We start from the raw sequence: 24,013 nt of genomic DNA on the forward strand, positions 1-24,013 counted from the left end.
TGGAGCTGCCGCGAGCACTGCAGGCGCTTGTAACCATTAATTCTGCTTGGAGCTTGCTTAATTAACGTGAGGGTTTCAAACCTGACACAGAAAAGCGCTTAAGCTGTGTATGGCTTTGGGGAATCCCGCTGAATGGGATAATATGATGCACATGATGCTTAAGCACATGAGTACATTTAAGAGTTTTGCTAAATTAAGGATTTTAAAATGTGTTTTTGAGGGTTTCACAAATAAGCATCAGCATTTGAAAGGTACAAAAGCTATGGATTAAACACTCAGAATAAACCTTCAGGCTAAAGTGGTCCATCAGACAAATTATCTCTCATTTTAAAAGTGGCAGTGTTGCATTTATGAAAAAAATAACAGTATGAATCGTTAAAAATAAGTAGCTTTCATAGGGCTCAAGCAAGGAATATTTCAACTCTAGAAGAAAATGTGAATGTATGATATCACTTAGGAAATCAGTGTGTGGTTTTATCACAGTGGGATTTACAGATGAGCACTATGAATATTTTTATATCCTCTTGTTGACATTGCTGTGAGAAATAATTTGAGGAGAAAAGTTTATAGCTTTTATTAGACTGTAATGCAGTTTAACACGCACCTTGACATCAATCTGAGTTATGTTTTAATATCCACACTTATTTGAGGCTGAAACAAAAAAATAAATTATGTCCATCTCCCATGGACAAATGCAGGCTGTAGATCTGATCCTCTTGGCTATACTCCTGCAGTAAAAGTTGATCTCAAATGGATGTAGAATAGGTAATTGCAGATTGACAGGTTTCTTGTTTCCATGGTGCATAAAACGGCAGAAGTTTTTTGGTTTGGCTCTACTTGTAGCTGACTTATTAAATAAAAAATTGGCTGGTGTGCAGAAAGGCTTTAAACTTTTTTGTCTTTTAAACAATGCCAACCAGCAGATACACAGTGCTGACAGGGAACTGGAGAACTCCCACAAATTATCTTTCCAACAATAGTTAACATGTTATTAAGAATTTACATGTCTACATACTCATTATTCTGAGATCTGAGGGGCTTTTTTAAAAAAAAAAGAAAAAAAATTAGGAATACCTTTAGTTTGTGTGAACAGATGCTGGTTCATTGTGTGAGATGGGATAGGGGTGCTGCAGGAGGTGGCTGGGGAAGCAAGGAGCTCCCTGCACGGAGCTCACAGGTACCTGGCGCAGGGACAAAAGCTGTTGGCACAGTAAAGGGCAGGAGGTCCCCAAACCTACCTCTGGCCCCCGCAGCTTTTGATACTGGATTATGTGCCACCTGACAAGTCTCTGGAGGTATTTTTGTAAATGATCTTTAATTGTATATCACCTCCATTACCAAAAAATTGGGAGTCTGTGTTGTCTTAGTGTGACACCCTTCCTGTTTCCGTGCTACATAGATATGGGTAGTATGTGCAAACCCCAATGAACTTAAGATTGGAAGGGGTTTCCTTGTGTCCAGCCTGGGGTTGTATACAACCATCACTGTCAAAAGTTTACTGAGCTCCATCTTAAAAATGATCAGGATTGTTGTGTCACTGGTGTAAGGTCACAGAACGTTCTGGACTGTTACTGCTGATGGTCAGGTTTAAAATTAAGAGATGAATTCTGAAATTTAGCTGTGAATAGCTTGTATCCTCTTTTCACTGTTTGCCAGCTTTCTCCTTTAGCTTACCTTACTTCAAATGGTTATAGAAATAAATCTTATTCCCCATGGATGATAAATGTAAATGTCTTATATTTGTCAGCTGAAATGCTGTTCAAATTCAGAATATTCCTCTTAGGCAAACAAAAAGAAAATTGGAGGTTCATATTCATTCACGATATGTAAAGAAAGTGATTTAGCACTGTAAGTGATACTTTCAAGACAGCTCCTTAAAAAACAAGCAGCAAGCTAGCCTTGCTGCAGCAAGCCTTTGTAGTTCCCTGCCATTTTGTTTCACAGTAACAGTCTTCCTTTGCTTGGTCAAAGCCCTCACTCCATAGTGCAGACAGAATTGGAACCAGTGTAGAAGCTCTTGGGGCTTTTTTTAACTCACTTGACACCATGTCAGGCAAATTAAAGGGCTTGCGATATGTTAAGTAATAACGGCATCTATTAAAAGTCATATTTAAAACGCCACATTCTCGTGTTATATTTTAGACAATATTTTTTTCAAATGAAGAATGTTTACAAGTGGCTGTATTCTAGCAGTGCTACTGTGGTGCTGTAGTTAAACTTTATAATGGCTTATGTTTAAAATAAATAAATTTTAAGAGCACTAGTATCCATATCCATTTATCCACAAATTTCCTTAACAATCCACTTGATTCTGTTTCCTGACCACTTGAGCAATCAGTGTGCAGAGGCAGTTTAGCAGGCATATTCAGTTTACAAGATGTTGGGTGCTGCCACATGTGCAATGAGATGTACGTGTGATGAGTTATCGAGTGTTGTGTTGGGGCCGTTCTGCAGCATTGGCAGAGTGAGCTGCTGTTGTGGGGCACATGGCAGTGCGTGTGTTGCTGCATTTCGGTGGAGCTTGGTGTGGTGAATATGTGTGACAGGCTTTGAGTGTTGTAGTTGTCCTTTGTGACTCTGCCATCCGCTTCTGGGGCCAGCACTGTGGAGAGTGTGGGAAAAACAGAGACAAATGCGTTTTGCGACCACACAGCACGCCAGCATGGGCTTTGTTCTGCTGGTGTCGCAGCCTGTGTGAGCTCTTCCTTTTCAGCAGCAGCTGGAGGTACAGCAAGACTCTCAGCATCGCCAGGAGAGTTATTTATCCTCACAGGACAGTTTGCTGTTGGTGATGAAAGAGAATGTAAGTATGGGCTAGACATAACTGTTTCATTATATCCCAGGTGTGGCTGAGATGAAAGATACGGAACAAATTGGAACAATGGAGATTACTGGTTTTGACAGCTCTGAGCTGCAACAGGACTGCTGACTGGTACAACTGCCAGAGCTGGGATTTCAGGGATGTGCAAGACATCCCTAATGGAGATTTATGCTGAGCTTATCTCTGTCTTATGGAAAGGGAGCCTGCATGCAGGCAGTATTGACGTTAAAAATAGTGTCACAATTATTTTTTGCAGGCTAACAAACATCAAGCGCTGGCATTTCTTTCACTTCTCTGTAGGAAGGATAGCATTGTGGCTTTCCTCAAGAGAAGTATAAGATATTAATTGTATATTATCTGTGAATCACAGGCCTACAGGGGACAACACAGATCTATGCATAGACTTCTTTGCTTTCTTTGGATGACTGGAGGTATAGGTCCACATCCTCTGCTTGGAACAGAAAATCTTTATATCAAAAGGAAAGGGCTTTCCCCCATCATGCTGCAAGTTAGTGTGACAAAGCAGGTTGTCTCACTGCCCTCAGTGTTGGTTGCACGCAATGGTAACTATTTGGCAGCTTGTCTGTGGGCGCCAGCTAGCATTAGAAGAGCATTGCTGTCAGAACTGGAGCTGTGCAAATGGTCAGGGTGGGTGATATTACTCAAAACTTGCTGCTTTGGCTTATGAAGCTCCAGGCTTCGTGAAGTCAGACTCAGCCACTGCTTGAGTAGCTGCAAAATGATGATGTACTTGGCTGGCTGAAGTCTAGGTCATAATGGAGACCTCTTAGGTCCAATCTGGGTACATGTTTCTTCCTGGGAGTCCTTTTGCATGCTGCTTTCAAAGTAATAATCTGCAACCCTTGTGGAACTAAAGCTCACAGCATGACCCTGCACTATTTAATGCAGGGGTGACAGTCAGTTGGGGTACAAGGAGTAATGCGCTTAAGAAGGTCAGATCAGGGCATTGGCTCTCACTATTGACTGCTTCAGAGCTCAGAGGGACTTTGTGCTTAGGGTGATAAAAATCTATAAGCTCTATCTATAGGGAAAGGTTCAGTACAGAGCTGTGACCTCACACAGACAAGGTGCTTATCCGTGGGCACTAACTGTGTGGTACTTGAGGAGCCAGGGGGACTGTGGGAGGTGGCAGGAGGAGCTCAGAGCTGTAGCCAGGTGGAGCTACATGCAGTCCTTGGAGCAGCAGTGGAACAGTAAGTTGGAGCTGGAGGAGGGCTGGGTGCCAAGTATTTGCTTGTGCACTTCTCTGCTATTTACAGGTGGTAATCCTCCCACACAGTGTCATCGTGACCGGTCCACAGAGAGGGCGGAAAACCTGCCTGTGATACTGTGCATGTGAGAATCTGCCTTGTGTTGCCATTCCCAGATGGAAGGGCTGCTGCCTTCCTTCCACCAGTGGGGCAGGGAATGGCGGCCTCTGCTGGGCCATTTTTCTTGCAAAGGAATGCCGTAGCATGGCTTACAAATTACTCACTAGAAAACGTCAGAATGTCTTGCAATTTTAACCTGAATTAGGCCAGCTTGTGGTTTTCTGACTTTTTTTTTTTTTTTTTTGGGCATGCTGCTGGTTCCAGAACACTTCATCAGCAGGAGAATGTAGTGCCATAGCCAAACCCTGGCCCCAGCCTGCACACCTGCATTTCCAAGGCCTGGACTAGCCTGTCTCAGCTCAGTGCTGCTATGGGCCACTGCCTGGGCTTCCAGCAGATCAGGAATCCCTGCCAGGGTCTGTCTCATCTTAATTGCTTTGATGCGGAACGTGATGCATGCTACATCTCAGGTGTGTGGTCATGCCAGCCAGCCAGCCACTGTACCTTCATTTCTTTGGTAGATGTAGACCAAATCCCAGATTTGTTTTGTACAGTGAAGGTGGGACACACTCCTTCCATACTGTCCCAGCAAAAAAGAAAAAAGAAAACAAAAAGGATCACTCATCAAATGTCTGCTAGTGCAGAGGTTTGAGAAAATTGAAGTCTAGGTGAGTATAGCTAGGTGGTATTCCTTGATCATCTCCCAGAATTGCAGGCTTCTCTGCTGATGCTTATGAAGACTGGTGGGTCAGTATAGATAGATATATATGCAGATATAGCATATCTGCACAGATTGTGTACAGTAAAATCATCAGGGTGTATTTTGTTGACCCTTTCCTGAGATGCATGAGGTACCTGTCACTGACATGGTTTGATATGTCCCTGTGTTGCATCACTTAGACTAACTGTGTAGAGGTAATGGAGTTTTCCATAGCAAATTGTATGACTGGAGCATACTTCCCCCATATATCCCAGGGTTGTGTATACTTAGCTTACTCTCACCAGCAAGCTGCTCAGGAACTCTGAACAGCAAAGAGGATGGATTTTCTTGCCTGTATGGCAGGGGAGAGACTAATCACCCCCTTCTTTTTCCTGAAAAATAAGTTGCGTTACCTGGAGCTGGATCTAGACTGCCAAGGATGCAGGCACATGTGACACCTGAGGAGATGCGAAGATTATGATACCGAAAGTGCAAAGCTGGGAAAGGAGAGTCAGCAGAGTAAAGGGGTGCAGTGCCGGTGGGAACAGTGCTCGGGGCAAAGCTAGCAGAGTCAGCTGACGGTGTCAGCCACATCTGCCTGTGTGCATTTTTATCTAAGGAGCTGAGCTGGGTGATAGGAAGAATAGAGTCGTATCCCTTACCACATCCTTAGCACGTGCTGCTAATTTTTTTTCAATGGCACCAGACTTCTGTGTGCCGTCCCCACCAGCCAACCTGCCACATGTCCAGCCCTGAAGAGCACTCAGTGGAATTTTACAGGCTGTAAGAAACACCATACGACATGAGCTGGATATCCATTGGGACTCAGTCACACTCGATGACTCCTAACCTTGAACATTCCCTGCCCCTCTTCCCTTCACTTGCAAGTTCTGATCGGTTATACATAGTTTCAGTAAGTTTCGAGTAAGATTGCTTTGCACTTTGTAGGTAGGAAGTCCTGATAGCTTTTATTTATTTGACAAACAAATTTCAATCCTTTCTGGGGATCTCCAGCAATAATTGGTTGGAACTGGGGAATTAAAGTCTCTGTTTTGGAAGCCTGGGTACAGGGAGGATGTCAGGGTTGTAGTGTAGGAAGTGATGCAGAAAACAGTGGTCCCCTCCAACATATGGACAATTTTGTGTTACAGCAAGCATCTGTCGAGGATTTTGCGAGGTATCCCTCATAGTTTTCCTTTCTCCATTTCCGTAGGCAAATGCATTCTCTGCAACAAAGCCCAGGCAGGGGTTGTAGTTCCACTAGGGCTTCATGCTGATGTACTTTGCCATCTGCATCCCCTGGCTTTAAGAAATACAGTACAAGCTCTGGACAGAGCAAGCAAACAGGATCCTGGTAAGGATATGAGAGTCAGGTTTGATGCAGCAGCTGTTCAGGCTGTTATATCATTATGAATTGGGGCAGATAAGTACGAGTTATCAGCTACTGAGGATACAGACTGATCTCTGTGAACTGGTGTGGGAGCTATTTCCCCAGCACAGAGCCGGCAAAATAATGGCATCTTGCAAGAGCAACTGGCAGTGACAGCATTAAAATGGGTTTGATGCCTACAATAATGTGTACTATGAGGGCAAGAATTTTTTTTCCATTGATGGAGAACCATATTTGATCCAGAAGGGCAGGTAATAGACAAGACCAACCATGACACCAACACCTCTGGGGAGAGTTGACTTGGACAAGGACTTTGTGAATGGTGGATATTCCATTTCAAATCAATGACACTTGAATATGGACTATGTTTTGGAGGCGGTGTGAACTATGGATTTAAACACCTTTTGATATACTAGGTGACAAAAGGCATTGACTATTTATGGTTTCTTTTCCAGCTTGATGTGGCATCCTCCATAGCCTGCTTTGTTCTACATTATAGTGTTAGATTAAGAATGTTAGAGCAGCTAGAAGCTTGACTGCTTATTGAGGCAGCAATAGTTTCTGTACTTGTTTTGTTTCTCAACAGTTGAAATGGTTTGTTAATTGCCCCATTAGTTTTGTTAGTTTTGGTTCCCATATGTGTTAAAATATCCGAAACTATGGTAGCTTAGAATGCCATGGTATTTAAAATAGCATCTACTGAACAATCAAAACCTAGGATAATCAGGATATCTTGTTTCACCAGGTAAAGTTACTGGCAACTTGTAGCTCCAGTAGGTGCTGCCAGCTGACTTATTACAACTCAATATATTTTGCATATTGTCACATTTTTAAACTTTGAGGTTGAAATGCACAGTTGTTATATCATTTTTGGAAGTCTTTAGTGGATTTGACAACTTATAACTGAAATAACCAAAATATTTCCATTGTGGTTGATCTGAACTCTCCTTATTTTTTTACTACTAGCATCATTCTATACATTAAACTCATGGTCATAGCAAAGCTGGAGTCAAGACAGTGCTTAATTTTTTGCATCACTTTATTATATATTTTGCCCATGCCACAGCTGTCTTAGTTGAGACAAAAAGGAAAAATTGTGTTTAATATTTTTGTGTCAGAATTTGAAGTAGCTTTTGCAGTTAACTGTGCCACAGCCTGTATTTTATTATCAGGCATCAAATTAATTTTGATCTGATTTTTCAGATCCTCAATCTGATCTCCATTACCTCAATCTGATTTTTCTAAAACCCTGTTTGCTGCTGGTGGTTTTGTTCTCATGCTTATTTACACCATGTGCCATAGGTCTCCACAAAAAGTGTTCTGATTGTTCCACTCAGAGAGCTCCATTCTGTGTATCTATTTTTAAAGATAGTCCCTTTGTTTTTATTCTCTATTATTAGGTTGGTGCAAAACTAATTGCAGTTTTTGCATCGTTGAAATTTGCTGTTTGCTATTGGATACATTCTTAAACAAATCTGGTTATGTTATACATAATTTTAATATGCTTTTCTCATTTTATGGTGTTTTTTTTTTTTTTTTTTTTGCTACTGACTTATCACATTCTGTTTATTTTATATTTATTTTAGACTATGGAAATTATGTTAGACAAAAAAGCAAATTTGAGCAATTTTCTTACTTGAGTTCAAAATGGGTCATAAAGCACCGGAGAGAACTCACAACAACAATGCATTTGGCCCAGAAGCAGTGATATGGCTAGTTCTCAACAGTTAAAAAAAACACGAAAGAAAAAGCTTTTGCTGTTTTTAAGTCTTCATTTTTGCTTTTTTTGAAAACACTTGAAAGTGACCTCTACAGAAACCAGTTAAACATTTTTTATTCTTCTGTAGGAAACAGACTAAAATTCAGGTTGCCTAAGTGTCATTTGTGATAACATGGGATGCTTCTTGTCCAGGAGAGAAAGTGTCTGCAGGCCATTGCTTGGATCCTCAAACTGGAGTAGGTACCACTGTCAGTGAAGAACTCAGCCTGGTCATTTCTTGGGAACTGGTGTGTAACAAATTCCATGAATCTTTTATCTCTTCATTCAATCCGAATGGCTAAACTCAGGTGACATATTTCCCATTGGTGCCATCAATACTTTGTGTCAACCTCTTTTCTTCAGATTGCTGTTCAGGAATGTGTTTATCCCTTCTTTGGAGGAATCAAGCTGCTTTATAAACTACCTGTTTTACTTCAAAATCTGCTTGATTTGTCTTTCCAGAATGAAGAGTCTTCAATAAGTACGTATCTCAAACTATTTCATTATGTATCATGAGACACAAAGGGATAACACTGCATGTTTCACAAGCTTATAGATTAATCATATTATTCATTTTCTGGTATCTAATATATTAATATCGTACATGCTAGAGAAGGTACAGAGTAGGAAAGAAAAGATTTCTCTTGCCTCAGTATTTTTGGAGCATGGCATACAATTACTGTTTCAGCATATTAGGCTGACTGTACATTAAGTTTCCTCTGAAATTAACAAGGTCACTAGAAAAAAATCTAATGTATGCCTTTTCTTCTACAGAGCAGAAAGGTCTTGCCAATAAGTCAAATTCAAATGGCTTCAAGATTGTTTTCTCCCTGTGTTCTTTTTCCTCGGTAATTTCCTTAGAATAGAATTACTTAAATGCTCTAAGGGGTTTGTCTTTGGGGTGGAGCAAGGTTTCTGAATTATATTTAAGTCAGTCAAGCTCCCCGCACTTAAGATGAAGGCAGCACAAGCATTTGTGGAAGAATAATTTAGGGAGCTGTATACTTTGCTTTGGAGTTAGGAAAGAGAAGCAGTAGCATAGGAACACCGTATGCTGATACAGTCACCAAGAATTCATCTTAATGATGCCGTGCTTGTTTTCCCTTTTTGTTCTGGAAACAAAATGCCTTGATAAAAGTGGTGCACTTATTTGAGAGTGTTTGCAATTTCACCTGTGCTGGTGATGCTGAGTATTGTGACTGCTTTTTAATACATTGACCTAGGTGATGGTCCAGTTAATACTTGCTTAAAAGCCAGATTAGATCTCGTAAGATCTAATTGATTACCATCTTGGAGTTGCAATTTTGAAGTCTCTTACTGTTTTGTTGCTTCACATTTAAGCAAATATACATTGTATATTTATTCTCATTAGAACTAGTCACATTATTTTTCCTCAACACCTATGGCCGTATTTTCATTAGTGGTTTTGTGAAGGATTTTGGAAGAGATCAGATGAAACAGTGGCTGCAAACATCAGATCTCTTTTGCTTTTTATTTCATCTCTTTCATCCTTTTGCCCTGTACAGCAAGATGATATATTGGGAATTGTCCTTAAAGGGAGCATGGTATTCTTCAGGAACAGCACCAGTCTCCCTATTTGGGGAATTGTTCCTACATCTTGACACATTTCTAGGATTTTAACTCTATAGTAAAGCTGTAAGGACTAAGATCTGTTTAGCTATTTCTGTTTGTTGGCCAAACGTTTTGGTTTTGAGTCTGCAGTAGGCTCAGTTTTTAAGGAGGGGCTTAACACATTTTGTACCTTTTCCACCTCCGGCTGGCTCAGATATTCCTCATGGCTCCACCACCTTCTCACATCTCCTTCTTGATTGGCATGGTATGGCAAGACAGAGAGTGTTACTTGTGATTTTGGGGACAATGGGAAGAGCTAGGATTTGAGGGGGATGGTCATGAGGGCCTTATGGAAAAGTGCTGGAGCAGTGTAGGGAGAGTGGTTAAATACTGTAGCTTGGATCTGTGAGCAGAAAGAGAAGGTTCACTGATGTCAAGTGGAGAATGCAGCGGGCAGGAAGACTCATGTTTTCTCATGCGGGTGCCTGCACAGTTGTGACAGTTGTGTCCCCTCTTATGTCCATTGCCTTCTTAAATGTGTTCCTTTTTCTTGTTGGCAGTCTTTGCATCCCATTCCCAGTTTTTCAACTGACAGCCGCAGGGTTGCTGGCTGCTTTTTGGGTTGAAATAATGGCCAGTGGGAAAGAGAGGAAATGGTGCTGGAGTCTGTAGCCAGTGCTGTGATTCTGTGCTTCCTGCTGATAAGCTCTGGTGACTGGATGGGGAGATCTACAAAAGAGCTGTTGATAGCAACACTTCTAAATAAAACCAGAACAACAACATGTAAATGACTTTGAAACTGTCACTGAGTTGGGGTTACCCAGTTGTGTCCCTTGTCCTTTCAGACTGACTAGTTCAGCGAGGCAGCCCGATGTGACACAGGGTTACTGTCACCAGAGACCTCAGGGATTTCCTCAAACCTGCTTGTAACCATAACGTAGTGCCATGGAAAGAGGGTGGAGTAATTAATGAGGTGTCCACATGCATATAGGAGTTTAAATATAAAATTGACTATATTTATTAAAATATGCCTAGATTAATGTTTATAAATATTTCAGATGTGTTGAGCAGTAACAGTAATAAAATAAATTCCACTGGTGCTTCTATAAATCAACCATTAATTTTACTCTTTATGTAGCACAAAAAGAGTTTCGGAGTATTGCATTGTGTAAATAGGTTCATCAGGCTGCACTAGGACTAAACTTTCCTGTGAACAGCAAACAGTTGCTGCCTCCCAGCATTTTGTGTGCTTGCTTAATATTGGCCTACCTGTTCTTTTGATACTTCTTTTTTTCTGCACATAATTTCTCTTCAGTGAAAGGAAGGGTTGGCTTCTTGAACCAGCAGAGTGACTGGCCCAGAGGAAGAAAAGGAAGCAAGCTCATACACTGAAATGAATGGTAGAATCTAGGAAATTGTATCAACTAGAAATGACTTTTAAAGTATTTGTTACTCAGGAGTCTGTGAGAGCCATGTCTATTAATTGCACATGTTCTCTACAAAGACTGAAGCTGTAGTCTTTGTAGAAATGTCACAGCTGAGGTGTGCTGCTTAAAGGCTGGCTTCAAATGGGCCTCCGAGTGTTGGAGAACGATCTGGACAAGCTGAAGAGGAACAGTTCAGTCTGAAAGAACTGGCAGAATTAATTTGGGAGTCCCAGCTCTCTGCCAGTTTTACTTAACTGCTAGTATCTAAAGGTTTATCTAGTTCATGCTAAATAAACTGGGAAAACAGCAAAGGATGGTACAGGAAGGGACATGGATAGTGAATACACTATTCAGTTAAATGTGTCTGAGAAGTGGATTTTAAGACATTTTGTCTTGTAATGGCATATGTGGTAGGAAAATAAATGAGAAAAAAACAACAAGTATCTGAAGCATTTTAGCAGCATAAAAATGGAAATAATGTATAATTCCTACAGAATGGATTTGAGGGAATAGGTAGTTGTAGGTATTGGAATCTTTTTTGGCATGGTATGTTTCAATATTTGTTTATTTAGGCAATTTGACATAATCAGATAATTTTATTTTTGATATTATGTAGTGTTTCTCTGGTTAGTAGAAAAAGTGAGTGAAATGTTTTAGTCAATCAGAATGTAGGTATTTATTTCCTGAAAACTGCTAAAAATTGCTCCACAGGGCAGCATGAAGCTTTTGTTGACCTACCTGTGGAGTAGAGTTTTCAGTACATTAGAGAGTCACATCTGCTGAGTTAACTGCATGTCTGATCTCTTGGTGCCCTTCTTGAAGGGATCATTTTAAACCTTTATCCATTACTTATTCTGGAGCTGGAATCCATTTTCTTCTCCTTTCCAAAGAGAGGTTTATCTGAATTGTAGAAGTCTTCAGATAACTGACTTTGCCATCCTGAACTATGTTGAGCATCTTTGGCTTTAATTCCTAGAGAAAGGACGAGAGATTTAGGCAGTAGTTTCTTAGGCGTTCACTCATCTCACAAAGAGCCTTTGAGAGGGCTACAGTATATTATGTTTTCTTCCGTGGATATGGCTTTTAATCACAACTTCCTCTCAGTTCTTGGAAAAAAATATAGATTACCTGGTACTTAGATTAAATCATCAAGTTCATTTCATTTCAGGATCTTTCTTTGTCAGGACTCATGAAACAGGCAAGATTGATGCATGCTGTTTTCACGGAAGGCGAAGCTTGAAAAGGCTCGATGGCTATGTACTTCCAGTACTGGAAATGTGCCCCTGCCTTCCCCTGGTTAATTTTTGTTTCTACAGAAGCCTTACTCATCAAGCCAAGAATATACAGCTATAAATATTCCTTCAGCATTTCTCTATTGCAAGACATAGTGTACAACTGAAGTGCCAGATCTCAATAACTAAACTCCCAACAGTCTACATTGGAGACTAGATCCATGACTCTGAAGTAACCAAAAAAACTGATCAAATTTAGTAGTTTGAGTGTCTTTAGGGCCCGTTCTACAAAGAATTAGACTTACTTAGGTTTAACTGTGTTTTTTGAAAAGGAATTACATGTGGATTTTACTGCTTAGGCACATAAAGGGTAGGCATTATTGTCAAGCTATGAAAAGAATACAGCTTGTCCTGTATCTGAGGACTGAGCTCTTCTTCCTCAGTGAGTCGTGGTCTCCAATCCATCGTACTTGTACCTGCTCATGTTCCCATCAGGGGAATAAAGTCAAGGAGAGGAATGCAGGATATATTCCTACCTCTCTTCACGTATCCTCTGGGGGAGTTCAGTACCAAACACAGATGGGAAGCAGCAGGCACCTGTACCTTTGTAAGGGGATGCACCTTTCTTCTGTATGAAGAACACTTCACTTTCATCTGGATCAATCCACTGCTGTGTTGAGGTGCTTGCAGCCTGTGTTGGGTTGACCTTGGCCAGCTGCTCTCTGCCCTCCTCAACAGCACAGGGGGGAAAATACAATGAAAAAGCTCATGGGTCAAGATAAAGACAGGGAGATCACAAAGCTAATGTATTGTTTAGCTATGTCAATTTCTGATACCCTTTGCCAGAAAACACATTTGTGTCATGAGGGCAATAGAACAAATGGAAAAAATGTTTACATGCTGCAGCCCCAGAGATTTCCAAATGATTGAGACTTTAGAAAACTACGTGTGAATTTGTTTTGCCTGGTGAAACAGGGTCCAGTGGTTTAGTACTGGTGAGAACTGCTCAACAACATAACACCAGATAAGACTAAAGAAGAAAATAAATTGTCTATTAGAGGAGAGATATGTCTTAATTATTATGTTGAAAACACAGAAGTGTGAAAATGAGAAAATAAGTGTACCTGATGCCAGTCTCATGTTCTGACTGTCACTGAAATTTTCCCTGCGGCATCCCTGTGGAGGCTCACAAAATGCTCACAAAATGCTGCCTCCTGAGAGCTGGTTTGACAGCCAGAGTTTGGGGCTGTATTTAGCCACAGGAACCAAACATCAGCTCCACATTGCTTTGCTTCCTACATTCTGTCTTTTGGAGTCAAACATTAATAAATGGGCTAACGAGTTCCTTCTTTATTGACTCTGGCTTCCTTGCCGGGAAGATTTTTTTTTGAGATGGACCCCTTCCGCTCTTTACATTTTTCTCTTCAGCATGTATTTTCTGGTACTTCCCTTACTCCAATAATGCAGTTTCTGGCTTTAGATGAGATGTAAGTGTGGTAACTTGTGCGTCTTCTTCCCCCATTCTTTGAGATTGAGAAATAAAGAGCAAATGCAGCAAATTGCTCCTTCCCCTACACTGAGATCACCTTCCTTTCCAAACAATAAATTATTTACCATGAGACATATTCACGGCGCATGTATCTTAGCCATCTCTTTATTTCTGGTTCTCAGCTTTTCATATATGATGGCGAACTCGGTGGACATGAGAGCACTTATATTTCCTTGGATGCAGGAACCTGGATGAAGTGACTCAGCCCCATCTCGGGGCAGGCCTGGGCCCAGGTTCACCTTCCTCCTTCCACTGGTGCCGTGGTGTCCAGGGGGGGGCTCAGGTCCATGATCCAGAAGGAGCTATGGCACACTCTGGGCAGGTGATCATGCAGCTGAGATGCACCATTATCACCAGACTTGATGTAGCTGCAGAGCCATAGCAAGGCCATATTATTAACATAAGTGACAGATTTTGCATTTAGAGTGTGTTTTTTCAGAAGAACTTGCTTTTTCTAAGTACTTCTCCTGTCTGCCCCTTTATCAGTTTTGGTGCTTCTGCTGTTGCAGTTCTCAAATTGGAAATAAATCAGTTGCAACAGCTCAGTGAATCTTTTTTTTCTTTTCTTATGCTTCTTTTTGCAGATGGTGCGGTAGCTGAAATTGAGAAAAAGATTATAGAAGCTTTTGAGGTGTTCGATCAAGGAGGTGATAAAACTGTGAGCATCAGGTTTGTAAATATCTTCACACAGAAATATTACAGGATCTAGTACAGAGATAAATAACTCCTTCAACATGCATCTGCTTTATCAGAAAATGTAATCGAAACAGTCCTTTTGGCCCTGATGGGACAAGTATGTCTTTGCTTGTTTAATAGACATTTTACATTGCTCAGTGGTTGAAGACAAAGACTGGCTTGCGAGAGGGATGCTGGGACTGGTAGAGTCAAGAGGCAAGAGGAAACTGTAGAATTCTAAGCTGCAGCTATTACTAGCAAATTTCTGTTCTAATAGCTCATTTGGCTCTACAAGTCCTGAATCCTGTATGGATTCCCTCACTTTCAGAACAGTCCCAGCACATCGAGGGGTGTTCCTGCCAGTGTCTGTCAGTTACCTGCCCTCAGCAGGTGTCTCCAGTGGCAGCACATCGCGCATGTCCCTCATCCTCGGATAGTGCGGGAGGTGGATGTTACCCTGACAGGGAGGTGTTTTTAGGAGACTTGGAAGAAACTTGCATATAGTTTGATTATATAACTTAAAAATAATAACCATAATAATATAATGAGTATAAAGGTGATCATACTTCATTGCACCAAAAGTCCATTTAGCCCAGTACCCTCATCTGAGCTACCAATAGTTACTTGGGTGAGGCATATAAGGAACTGAGCAAATATGCTATATTTCTTGTTGTTTTTTTGTACATCTGCCACATTATGATTTGAGTGGCTCCTATTTTTTTTCGTCTTATGATAAATAGCGAACAATTGTTCTCTGTTAATCTTCTCAACAACATTAATGATTTCATAGCTGTTTGTCACATCTGTCCTCCATCACAGTGGTTTAAGGCTGAAGAGTCTAGATGTGTTTAATCTCTTAGGAGATGCTGTTCCATAGCTCTGGCCATTCTCTTTTGTGGTTCTTCTTGTTCAGCTTTCTCCTTTTTGAAAAGGGATGACCAGAACTGGGGGAATGGGATGCGCAGATGGGAGTCAGGAGGGAAAACTGCATGCACTATATCTTTACCATGCAGTGTTGTGGAAATACAAACAAAATATATGTCTAAGGGAGTAAGAAAAAGTTCAATGAAAGATAAAAACATGGGCTGTTAGACTGATGAGGACATAACTGACTACAAGATACAGAGCTGAAGGAAATTTAAAAATTCCTGAATAATCTTAATTCTCATGCTTTTTAAGTTCGAATATCTGTCAGTGCTACTTTAGCTTCATTTTGACATAAACATCCATACATCTAATAGTATGGCTTTTGTTTTAAAATACATAAAACACATGTTTATGTCTCACTGAGTGGGTTCTGAGGTTGTTTAAGCTGTTGCCGTTAAAATTTATTGAAGTAGTTTTTCATATTTCCGATTACTATTCTCAAAAGAATATCACCAGAACTTTTAATTAATAAATCAATTATTGAGTATAAACACTGCAAAGGAGTAGTGAAACTGTTGTCATTAGACATTCCTCACAAAGCCAAATTGGAAGACATCTTTAATTGTTCCAAACAGCTTTTCTACTTTGAAAACAGAGGTGAGAAAGGTGCAAAATATTTATGCATGGTTACCTGTGCCACTAAGCTTAAGAAATTTTGGTTACTTCATAGAAGCGAAATGATTTTTCAGTTATACTAAATGGGGAGAATTTCAGGGTACATCTCTACACTCAGTACAGTTGCTGTTCCTTTGTCCATAGGACTCTTTGGGAAGAGCACTCACTTAAATCTCTGGGCCCGTCGCCAGGGACATGCGGGATGCCAGGGCTGCCCCGGTTCCCCCCCTGCTGCCCTGCTCCTGGCTGGGGGTGGGACAGGCCCTGGCTAGTGGGTCCTGCCACCCCCGTGGGGAGTCCCTGCCTCTGCCACCCCCCAGCCCTCCCCGCACCACGACATACCAGTTGTTTGTTTGTCATTTACAGCTGCAGTCCTGGCTGAATAGCTGTAAAATTCACTGCACTCCTCAGTCTGTTATATAGTGGATATAGAGCTTGAGAAATTGTTACAACAGTGAAATGGTAGAAACAGACTTTTTGAAAAGTTTATTCGGTAAGTCATAACGTGAGAGGGGATTTTCAAAAGTAAATGCACAATTTCACATCAATTTTTATCTTAGTGTGCTTACTGACAATGAACAACAATTTCTTGTGTAATTACTCCCAGGTTCATATTGCAGGGCTGTTATCACAATAATGGGATTATTAATGGCTGATTATCTTGTATCAGAAGGTGGCAGTACAGCACAATTCTTAACCACAGTTGTAGTTGTATGAGTGTTATTGCCTGAAATATCAGATTCCTGTGAAGAATATTGAAAATTGCCCTGGGTTGACAGGTCAACATTGGTATTCTATGACTCCTAATCCAAATACAAGTTAGTAAGAAATTAAACATGAAGAAGGCGGTATTGTTTCATGCTGCTTACAATACACCCTGAGCCAAGGGATTTGGTGATTTTGGAAATCTTGTCACTGGAAGTGTTATACGTAGCGTGAAAACTATGGCTCAAAACTTAATTGCATCTGTGTTACAAGACCTGTATGAACATAAAGTAATTGTAACCATCATTTTTGTATGCTAGAAACTACACAGCAGAAGCTGCAGTTGCTGAACTAAGTGAGAGGAAGTGGTTGGGAGGAAAATGCAATGTCCTATCTGGGTCCTTTAAAGTCCATCTTATTACGAAATGTGACGTGACTCTTTTGACCATGGACATGAATGTGACATGGGGCAGGAGATGACGACAACCTTCCCAGCCCTGCTAGTCTGCGGGAGTGGAACTTGTGTGGGACAGCAGGGAGGCATGGTTTGGGTTGGGTGTTCCTCTGGGGGAAGCAGAGAACATTTACAAGTATCTTTTAGCTGGAAAAGATGAGGGAGTGCAGGAGTAAGAGCATCAAATACAGTACATCCATGCTAGCAATAGGATGCATGGGCAAGGATTTTAAAAATAGGACTAAATGTCTGACTTCGTTGAGGCCAATGGCCAAACTCTGTCCACATCCATGGGGGACAAAGTTTCACTGAGTCATTTGAGCAGATGGCTTCATTTCATAACAACTGCATGTGCGGGACTGGGTCTTGTTTTGTAAAGCTTTTTGTGTAGCCAGCCCTCTCGTCTCTCTAGTGTACTGTCGTGCTTCTCACATGGTGTCACTCAGAATGAGAGCTCCTTGGGGCCTGCCTGACGAGGCCAAAGACTGACCCCTATAACTTGACATATGCTTGGTGTGCCACATTTGAGGCCTTACTGTTGTACGCTGATTTTACAAAGGTCATTGCCTCTTGAATCTACCCATTTTTATTAGGCAATCTATTTTTTCCATCAAATGTACTGGTGAAGACGAGGAAACCAAAGAGGTTTGAATTGTGGGAACCACCAGCTCCGTGGATACTTATTCAAATATGCTTGAATTTTTGTGTTGCAGAATTGGACTGAAAATCACAAGCAATATTAATGCTTCTGTTACTTTTTTTTTTTTTCAGTCATACCATAAATCTGACTAGTACTCCTTTTTCACAGTATTTCAGTACTTTTGCATCTAGTCTGTGATGTTGTTCATCTTTAACTTTTTTGAGGCATTGTCACTTTGGTCAGAATTTTAGAGTCTCAGAGCAACTGCACCCAGGTTCAGCAGTAAATGGCAGCTCTGAATATACTGTGCAGTGTGAACAGGGTGGTGATAAGCCAGTGTGTTGGCACACTTGATTCTTTCAGAGCACAACAGAGCTGCCTCCTTCCTGACCTTTTGTAATTGTGCTTTACTGCAGTTAGAATTTGTATCTTTATAGCATTTAATGTAAACTTACAAGTTTCAAAGTGTTTTATTAACTGCATAAGTGTAGAATTCACTGAAATTAGGCTTAACAATTAGAGGACAGCAGTTGAAAAATAACCTGCACATAGTACACTGCAACACAATGGTAGAGAAGAGTTTTTGGGGAAAGTCACAAGAACAATTATACTCTTCCAGAAAGCTCCAGAATATTTAATGTCTGCAAAAATAGACATTGCTCACTGAGACATCATCTTAAAAGTCCACATACATGTGCTTGTGTGCTTGTACATGCACACTCCTGTATGCAAACTCTGAACTGGTATCTGGATTCTCCACAGACACTCTCATATTGCAGATTTTCTTTCTTTCTTTCAGAGACATTGGTTCAGTTGTCAGGTCACTGGGTTGCTTCCCAACTGAGGCAGAACTACATGAACTGCTTGCAAATGTAAGTGTTTCGATCTTTTTGTATTTTTTTACAATCTTAAACCTGCACAAGTTTGACCCTCCTGCACTGCTGTGTGCGAGACCTTAGCTCTTCTTCCAGAGGCTGGAAGTATCATGGAAGTGATTCAGGCGGGCAGTCTCTCAGGTTGCCCTGAAGAAAGACTAGGCTGATGAGGTAACAACATTAATGGGTTAAGATAAGGAGTCTTTTACCCACAAAGATCACTGTGCCACTCTGCCAAGGTGGAGGGGCATTTATAGAAAATGGAGGAAAAATTGGTTTTGGCTGATGAAAAAGATGTCCTAAACCTCAGTTGGATTATGGTATCCAAATCCTAACCAACTTGCTTTTCTGACACACACTGGTGATTAAGTAATAAAATTTAGTTCTTGAGCAGTTGTTTAAGTTATACATCAAATTCCAAAAAATATACAGAGGCAAGACCCGTGATGTTTTTTGATTGGGTCCTGTTATTGCTATCTTATAGCAGTAACAAACCTCGACTTTCTGTCCTTCATGAGGTCTCTCCCAGTCTTGAGCTTTCTAAGTAAGCTTTTCTTACTTGATTACTTAAGCCTGTAAGTCAGAATTCAGACATAAAATCTCACAAGACCTTGCAGTCCTCCCATTCTCTCCATGATACACAAAGGTAAGGAACTTCAATCACATTTCTCCGCAGTTTTTTCCTACACTAATTTTTGTCTCCTTACCTCATGCTTGTAATAGGAATGACAGTGTGCTGGTGCCCTGGCAGGGTATGGTTAATAAATGGGAAAAAGAAGTGGGAAAAAGACTTCATATTCTTTTTGCAAATGGATGTGCTGCCTTAAGGAATGGAAAATGCTGGGGCTGAGAGGTGGGGGAAGGATTTTTCTCTTTTTCATGTACAGGTCAGGCTACTGCGAATTGCTCTCTCTTACTCTATTTTCCTGTCCCGAATGAAAATGTAGATGGTTGCAGTAGTAGTCTATACTCAGTAGCCTTGTCTGTTCTCTTGTAAATCAGAATTTAGTGTAAGAAGTCTTGTGCTAAGTCTTGTGCAAATGACACAGCTGCTTCAGATGAGGAAGTGCAAAGAACCATCAGTGGAGAAAAATCTTTTAACATGATACTGCAGTCTGCCTGCTCTGGTTCTGTACTCTCAGTACCAGATTGTCCCAACTCCCACTGACAAAGAAGACTAAATGGAAAGAGAAATTACGGTGCTTAATATAGATGATATTTTTAGTGACCTACAGAGATTTTTGTTTGCAGCAAACAAACAGTGCAACTGATGCAAGCTACAGAGCTGAGAAAAGGAAGGGGATGCTTTGCCCACTGCCCCCTCAGTCCAGGGCAACCAGGAAAGTTTGAGGCCTCCCTCCCCCTCCCAGACAGATTGGACCTTTTTTTATTTTTATTTTTTTAAATTGTCAGCATTCCTGAAAATTTGAGATAAGTAATACTTAACAAAGTACAATGCAATGCAGCACTGAGGTGGAAGATTCTTGAGATACAACAGTATAATATGTATGCAATTGTTGATTATAAGAATATTAAGTTAAAGTACAGATACTACAAGAAGAAATAATACATTCCAGAGTAATGATTAACCTTACAGAACACTGAACCGCAAGTTAAATCTCAAAGAAGGTTTCATGGTGCCTGTAAATGAAACCTTGGCATAGGTTTAGTACCAGAAGAACACTGTCTTCTTGTAGAAACCTTAATATACTATATTAATCACAAATATGTCTTAATTTTTATAAGATATCATTATAATTGACTATGGTAATACCATTTTATCTTAATCTAGATAAAGTAAAAGTTGTCTCTGTTGGGCAATTTCTAATCAAGCTATTTCTCCAGTATTTTTGCCCACTGTAAGCTGTGATTAATTTCTCGTTCTCCCTACTTGTGTCTTTCAGTCATCTTCCTGTTAGCCTTATTGTAGCTAAACTAGCGTATGTTGCCTTCAAATTAGTCATATCTGCCAAATCAGCATTCATATAATTATCTCTAAAAATTTTCATATACTGCTTCCTGTATTACCTTATGCTAAATGCTATACTTAATATCATATCTTTAGACCTCCTTGTAAAGTTAAGATTGAATGTTAAGCTTGGAGATAGTGAAAGCTAATCTGAGGGTCACTACAATGCCTGGAGTTTGAAATCCCAGGTCCATGGCACTGCTCTGCCAATGATCTCCTGCATAACTCTGGAAGATGGTTTTGTTTCTTTGTGACTCAAGTCCCCAAATGTTATGTGGATAATAGTAGTATGGCTGTGAGAGCAGAGATAAAAATCATAATGGGTGCTACAATTATGGGAGCTGTGGATGTACCCAAAGGAAGGAAACAGAGCAAACCCCAGAGTATGAACAAGTGAATACTGTTATTGTAGCAGTCACGGTGAAAAGAAGATGGATTACAAAAAAAGGGAAAACATCAATGGGAAATGAGGTGTAGAACAGGAATGAGCATGAGGAATATGATAGATACATCTACCTGCCAATCGGAACACTTACTGACTTAAGTGAGGTTAATATATTAAATGTATTCACATATTTATTCAGTGTTACAGATAAGATTAATTTTATCAGTTCAAGATATTGCTGGTCTGAGCCACTGAAATGGAAGCTGTTCTTTCCAGGTCAGAGGAAGCTGAGGTTGCTCATCACCTCCCAGGACTAGGTCCATTGTCAGGAACAGCATGTTTCCTCCACAGATTGCTTTCTGAAGACAAAAATACAAATAGCAAACCAACAAAACAAGACAAATCTGGATGATTTGTCAGCGAGGGGTCACATTTCACATGTATTTGTTATGTTGAACTTTGAAGTAGTCATTGCTGGTGAGTTCTTCTGGTGTGAAAGTTAGGATGACCTTCCAATGTTTGGATTAGCAGATCTAATTTTTGTGGCTCTTAAACATAGTTCATATAACTTGTCATCTTCATGGATGTTTTGAGTCCTTGCTTTTGGTTGTATTGCTTAATTTAAGACTCGTCTATGTTAATTTCCAATAAATAGCTACCGTATTTCCTTTTCTTTCTCTGTGGACTTTTGACCTAATAATAGGTGAAGCACTGATGTTCCCTAAAACATCCTGTGTACTTTTACATCTCAATATTTGTGATTTTTACTAACTGTTATGTCACTGGAAGGAAGTTAAATTTTGCCAGGTATTTTTTTTCACATCTTTTCAATCATTTGAGTAGTGAAACAAATGATGCTGTAATGGTAAAAGGTACCATTTCATTTATCATGAAGCATGCAACAGCTTCGTTTCCTTGCTAAAGATCCCTTCTGCTCAGCTCCCCAAACAGAAGGGGAAAAGTGCTTTTCCAAGCCTCTTTCCACTCTAAAGCAGCAAGAGGCAGTGGCGGCCTGCTTTCAGGAACCAAAACCCTTCTAGAGCACTGGAGAAGAGCGTGCAGCACCAGTTGCAGCTCTGCCTTTAAGCTACTGGACGTGTCAGGCTTCATCCCCAGCTCAGACCCCACTCTCAAGAGGAAGATTTTGTACTTCGTCTTTTCCTGGCTCAGTTAGGAGATTTCATATCGGTGCCTACTTGAGTGCTCTTTCAGTCTGAGCTGTGTCCTGGGAAGCCTAGCAAGGTGTTGCTGCTGCCATATGAGACCACCGGGCACACATCCAGTTTCAACACAGACAGCTCCATCACAAGGGCTCCTGTTGGGAGTAAAACTTGAAATTTTCAGGGGAGAGGGATGCAGTGGGATGACAGGGAGCGATTTTCATCACGTTGCTTGTCTCCTGTGGAAGTATAAGAATGCAGTGAGAAGGCGGCTACAAGCCCCCAATGTGTCAGGGCTAATCTGTTAATTTATTTAGGAGGCAGAGGGAAGCTTTTCTTTGTGTAGCATTTTATGGGCTGCCTTGTGACTCTTTCAGACTGCCCTGACTCGGTCTGCCTGCCTCTCTGGTCCTTCCCCTGCCGATTCTCTCTGGCTATGAAACTTGTGGAGGCAACAAATTCCACCCTTGAGGTGTACTAGACTGGGGCTATGTCCAAACTAGCACATTAAATGTGCCCAGAAACATCCTTGGGAGCTGGAGCCAGCTGGCACGAAGCAGTTCACGTCTGGCCTGGTAAATGTTCGATGCGGAGCGGCGGCACAAAGCAGCGTGCCGGGGAGCAGTCCCCAAAGGCCCAGTGACTAGCAGGGGGGCATGGCACAGCCCAAAATCGTGCCAGGGAACGTGCCAGTGGTTTGCTGTTCTGGGTGGTCACATTACAGCGCTTGGGAATGTTCCAGGTCCTGCTAGATTTTGCTAGTATGGGTGCAGTCTGAATGTTTAAACCTCAGCTGAGTTATTGTGGGAGATAAGATCAGTTACTGGGCATCCAGTTCCTTTGCATGAATGGTTTCTAAGCACAAGAGGGCAATATTGAGTTGTTTAAACTGTCTATAATAGCAAGCCTATGTTTTGCCTGGGATATTATTCCTTCTTGGATTTCTTTCTATTTGATCACAAGCATTTCACTCAGATGTTATGCTGCCATGTGATATTAAAAACCTGATATAAATATTCAAAGTCTGACTTTGTAATTTTAATGCAAGAACCACTTCAATTTTCTGGTTTTCGTATTAGTTTGTTAATGAGTCATATAACCTGCCATATTTAAGTTTTATTTTTAGGTAGAAAAAGAAGAACCGACCGGATACATTCATCTGGAAAAATTTCTTCCAGTGATGACAAAAGTACTACTCGACAGAAGGTAATGGAAAGTGGATTTTCTGTGTCTGTAGTTTATTCCAGATTTACAGGGTTGATTCTGAATATATATATCTACAGTAATTTTATGTAACTGGAAGGAGTAGAGATTTTTTTTTTTTGTTATTTAAACTCAGTGTACATTAGCTTGATAGATTTTGTTTCAAAATGACTTTTTATACATAAAATTATGTTGTATGGATGATATAAATAGTAACAGCTTATAATCATGAATTGTGATAATGTGTGGCTTTTGTATTTTTAATGTGAATCAGAATTAACTTGCTATTCAACATGTTTCTTGCATCTGTGAAATATTTTATATGCAAATTAGGGTCATAACCATTACTTTCTCTGAACATGTGAGTTACAGTTACTGAGAAGCACAGTCTGTTACAATGTATTTTTAATAAGTTTTATAAATCAGCTTCATGTTCATGTCCCAAAATGACTGCCAGGTACAGTTGAGTATACACAACGAGCACTCTAAAAGACTGCCGATCTAAAAGTCTAGAACAAAAAGCTGTTTGTTATTCAAGGGTACATAGAAATCTTCGCATGTACACGGGAACTTGTGCTATTTTGATATTTTGCACTAAAGCAAAATTACTTATAGGGAATTTAG

At 40.5% G+C, this 24,013-nt stretch overlaps 1 protein-coding gene across 2 annotated transcripts in view; it reads left to right on the forward strand.

The window, feature by feature from the left end:
• Positions 1-24,013, forward strand: part of DRC8 (dynein regulatory complex subunit 8) — a 30,338-nt gene that overhangs the window by 3,598 nt on the left and 2,727 nt on the right. Inside the window, exons 2-5 of one of the 2 annotated variants that reach the window (XM_080342344.1) lie at positions 2,717-2,803; positions 14,366-14,450; positions 18,597-18,669; positions 23,313-23,392. In XM_080342344.1, the coding sequence (XP_080198470.1) occupies positions 2,717-2,803; positions 14,366-14,450; positions 18,597-18,669; positions 23,313-23,392 (325 nt within the window). The remainder of the gene's footprint in view (positions 1-2,716; positions 2,804-14,365; positions 14,451-18,596; positions 18,670-23,312; positions 23,393-24,013) is intronic. The other variant, XM_080342345.1, reaches the window with a different exon arrangement.

This window comes from Nesoenas mayeri (genome assembly GCF_963082525.1).
Source record: "Nesoenas mayeri genome assembly, chromosome: 3".
Lineage (NCBI taxonomy): Eukaryota > Metazoa > Chordata > Aves > Columbiformes > Columbidae > Nesoenas > Nesoenas mayeri.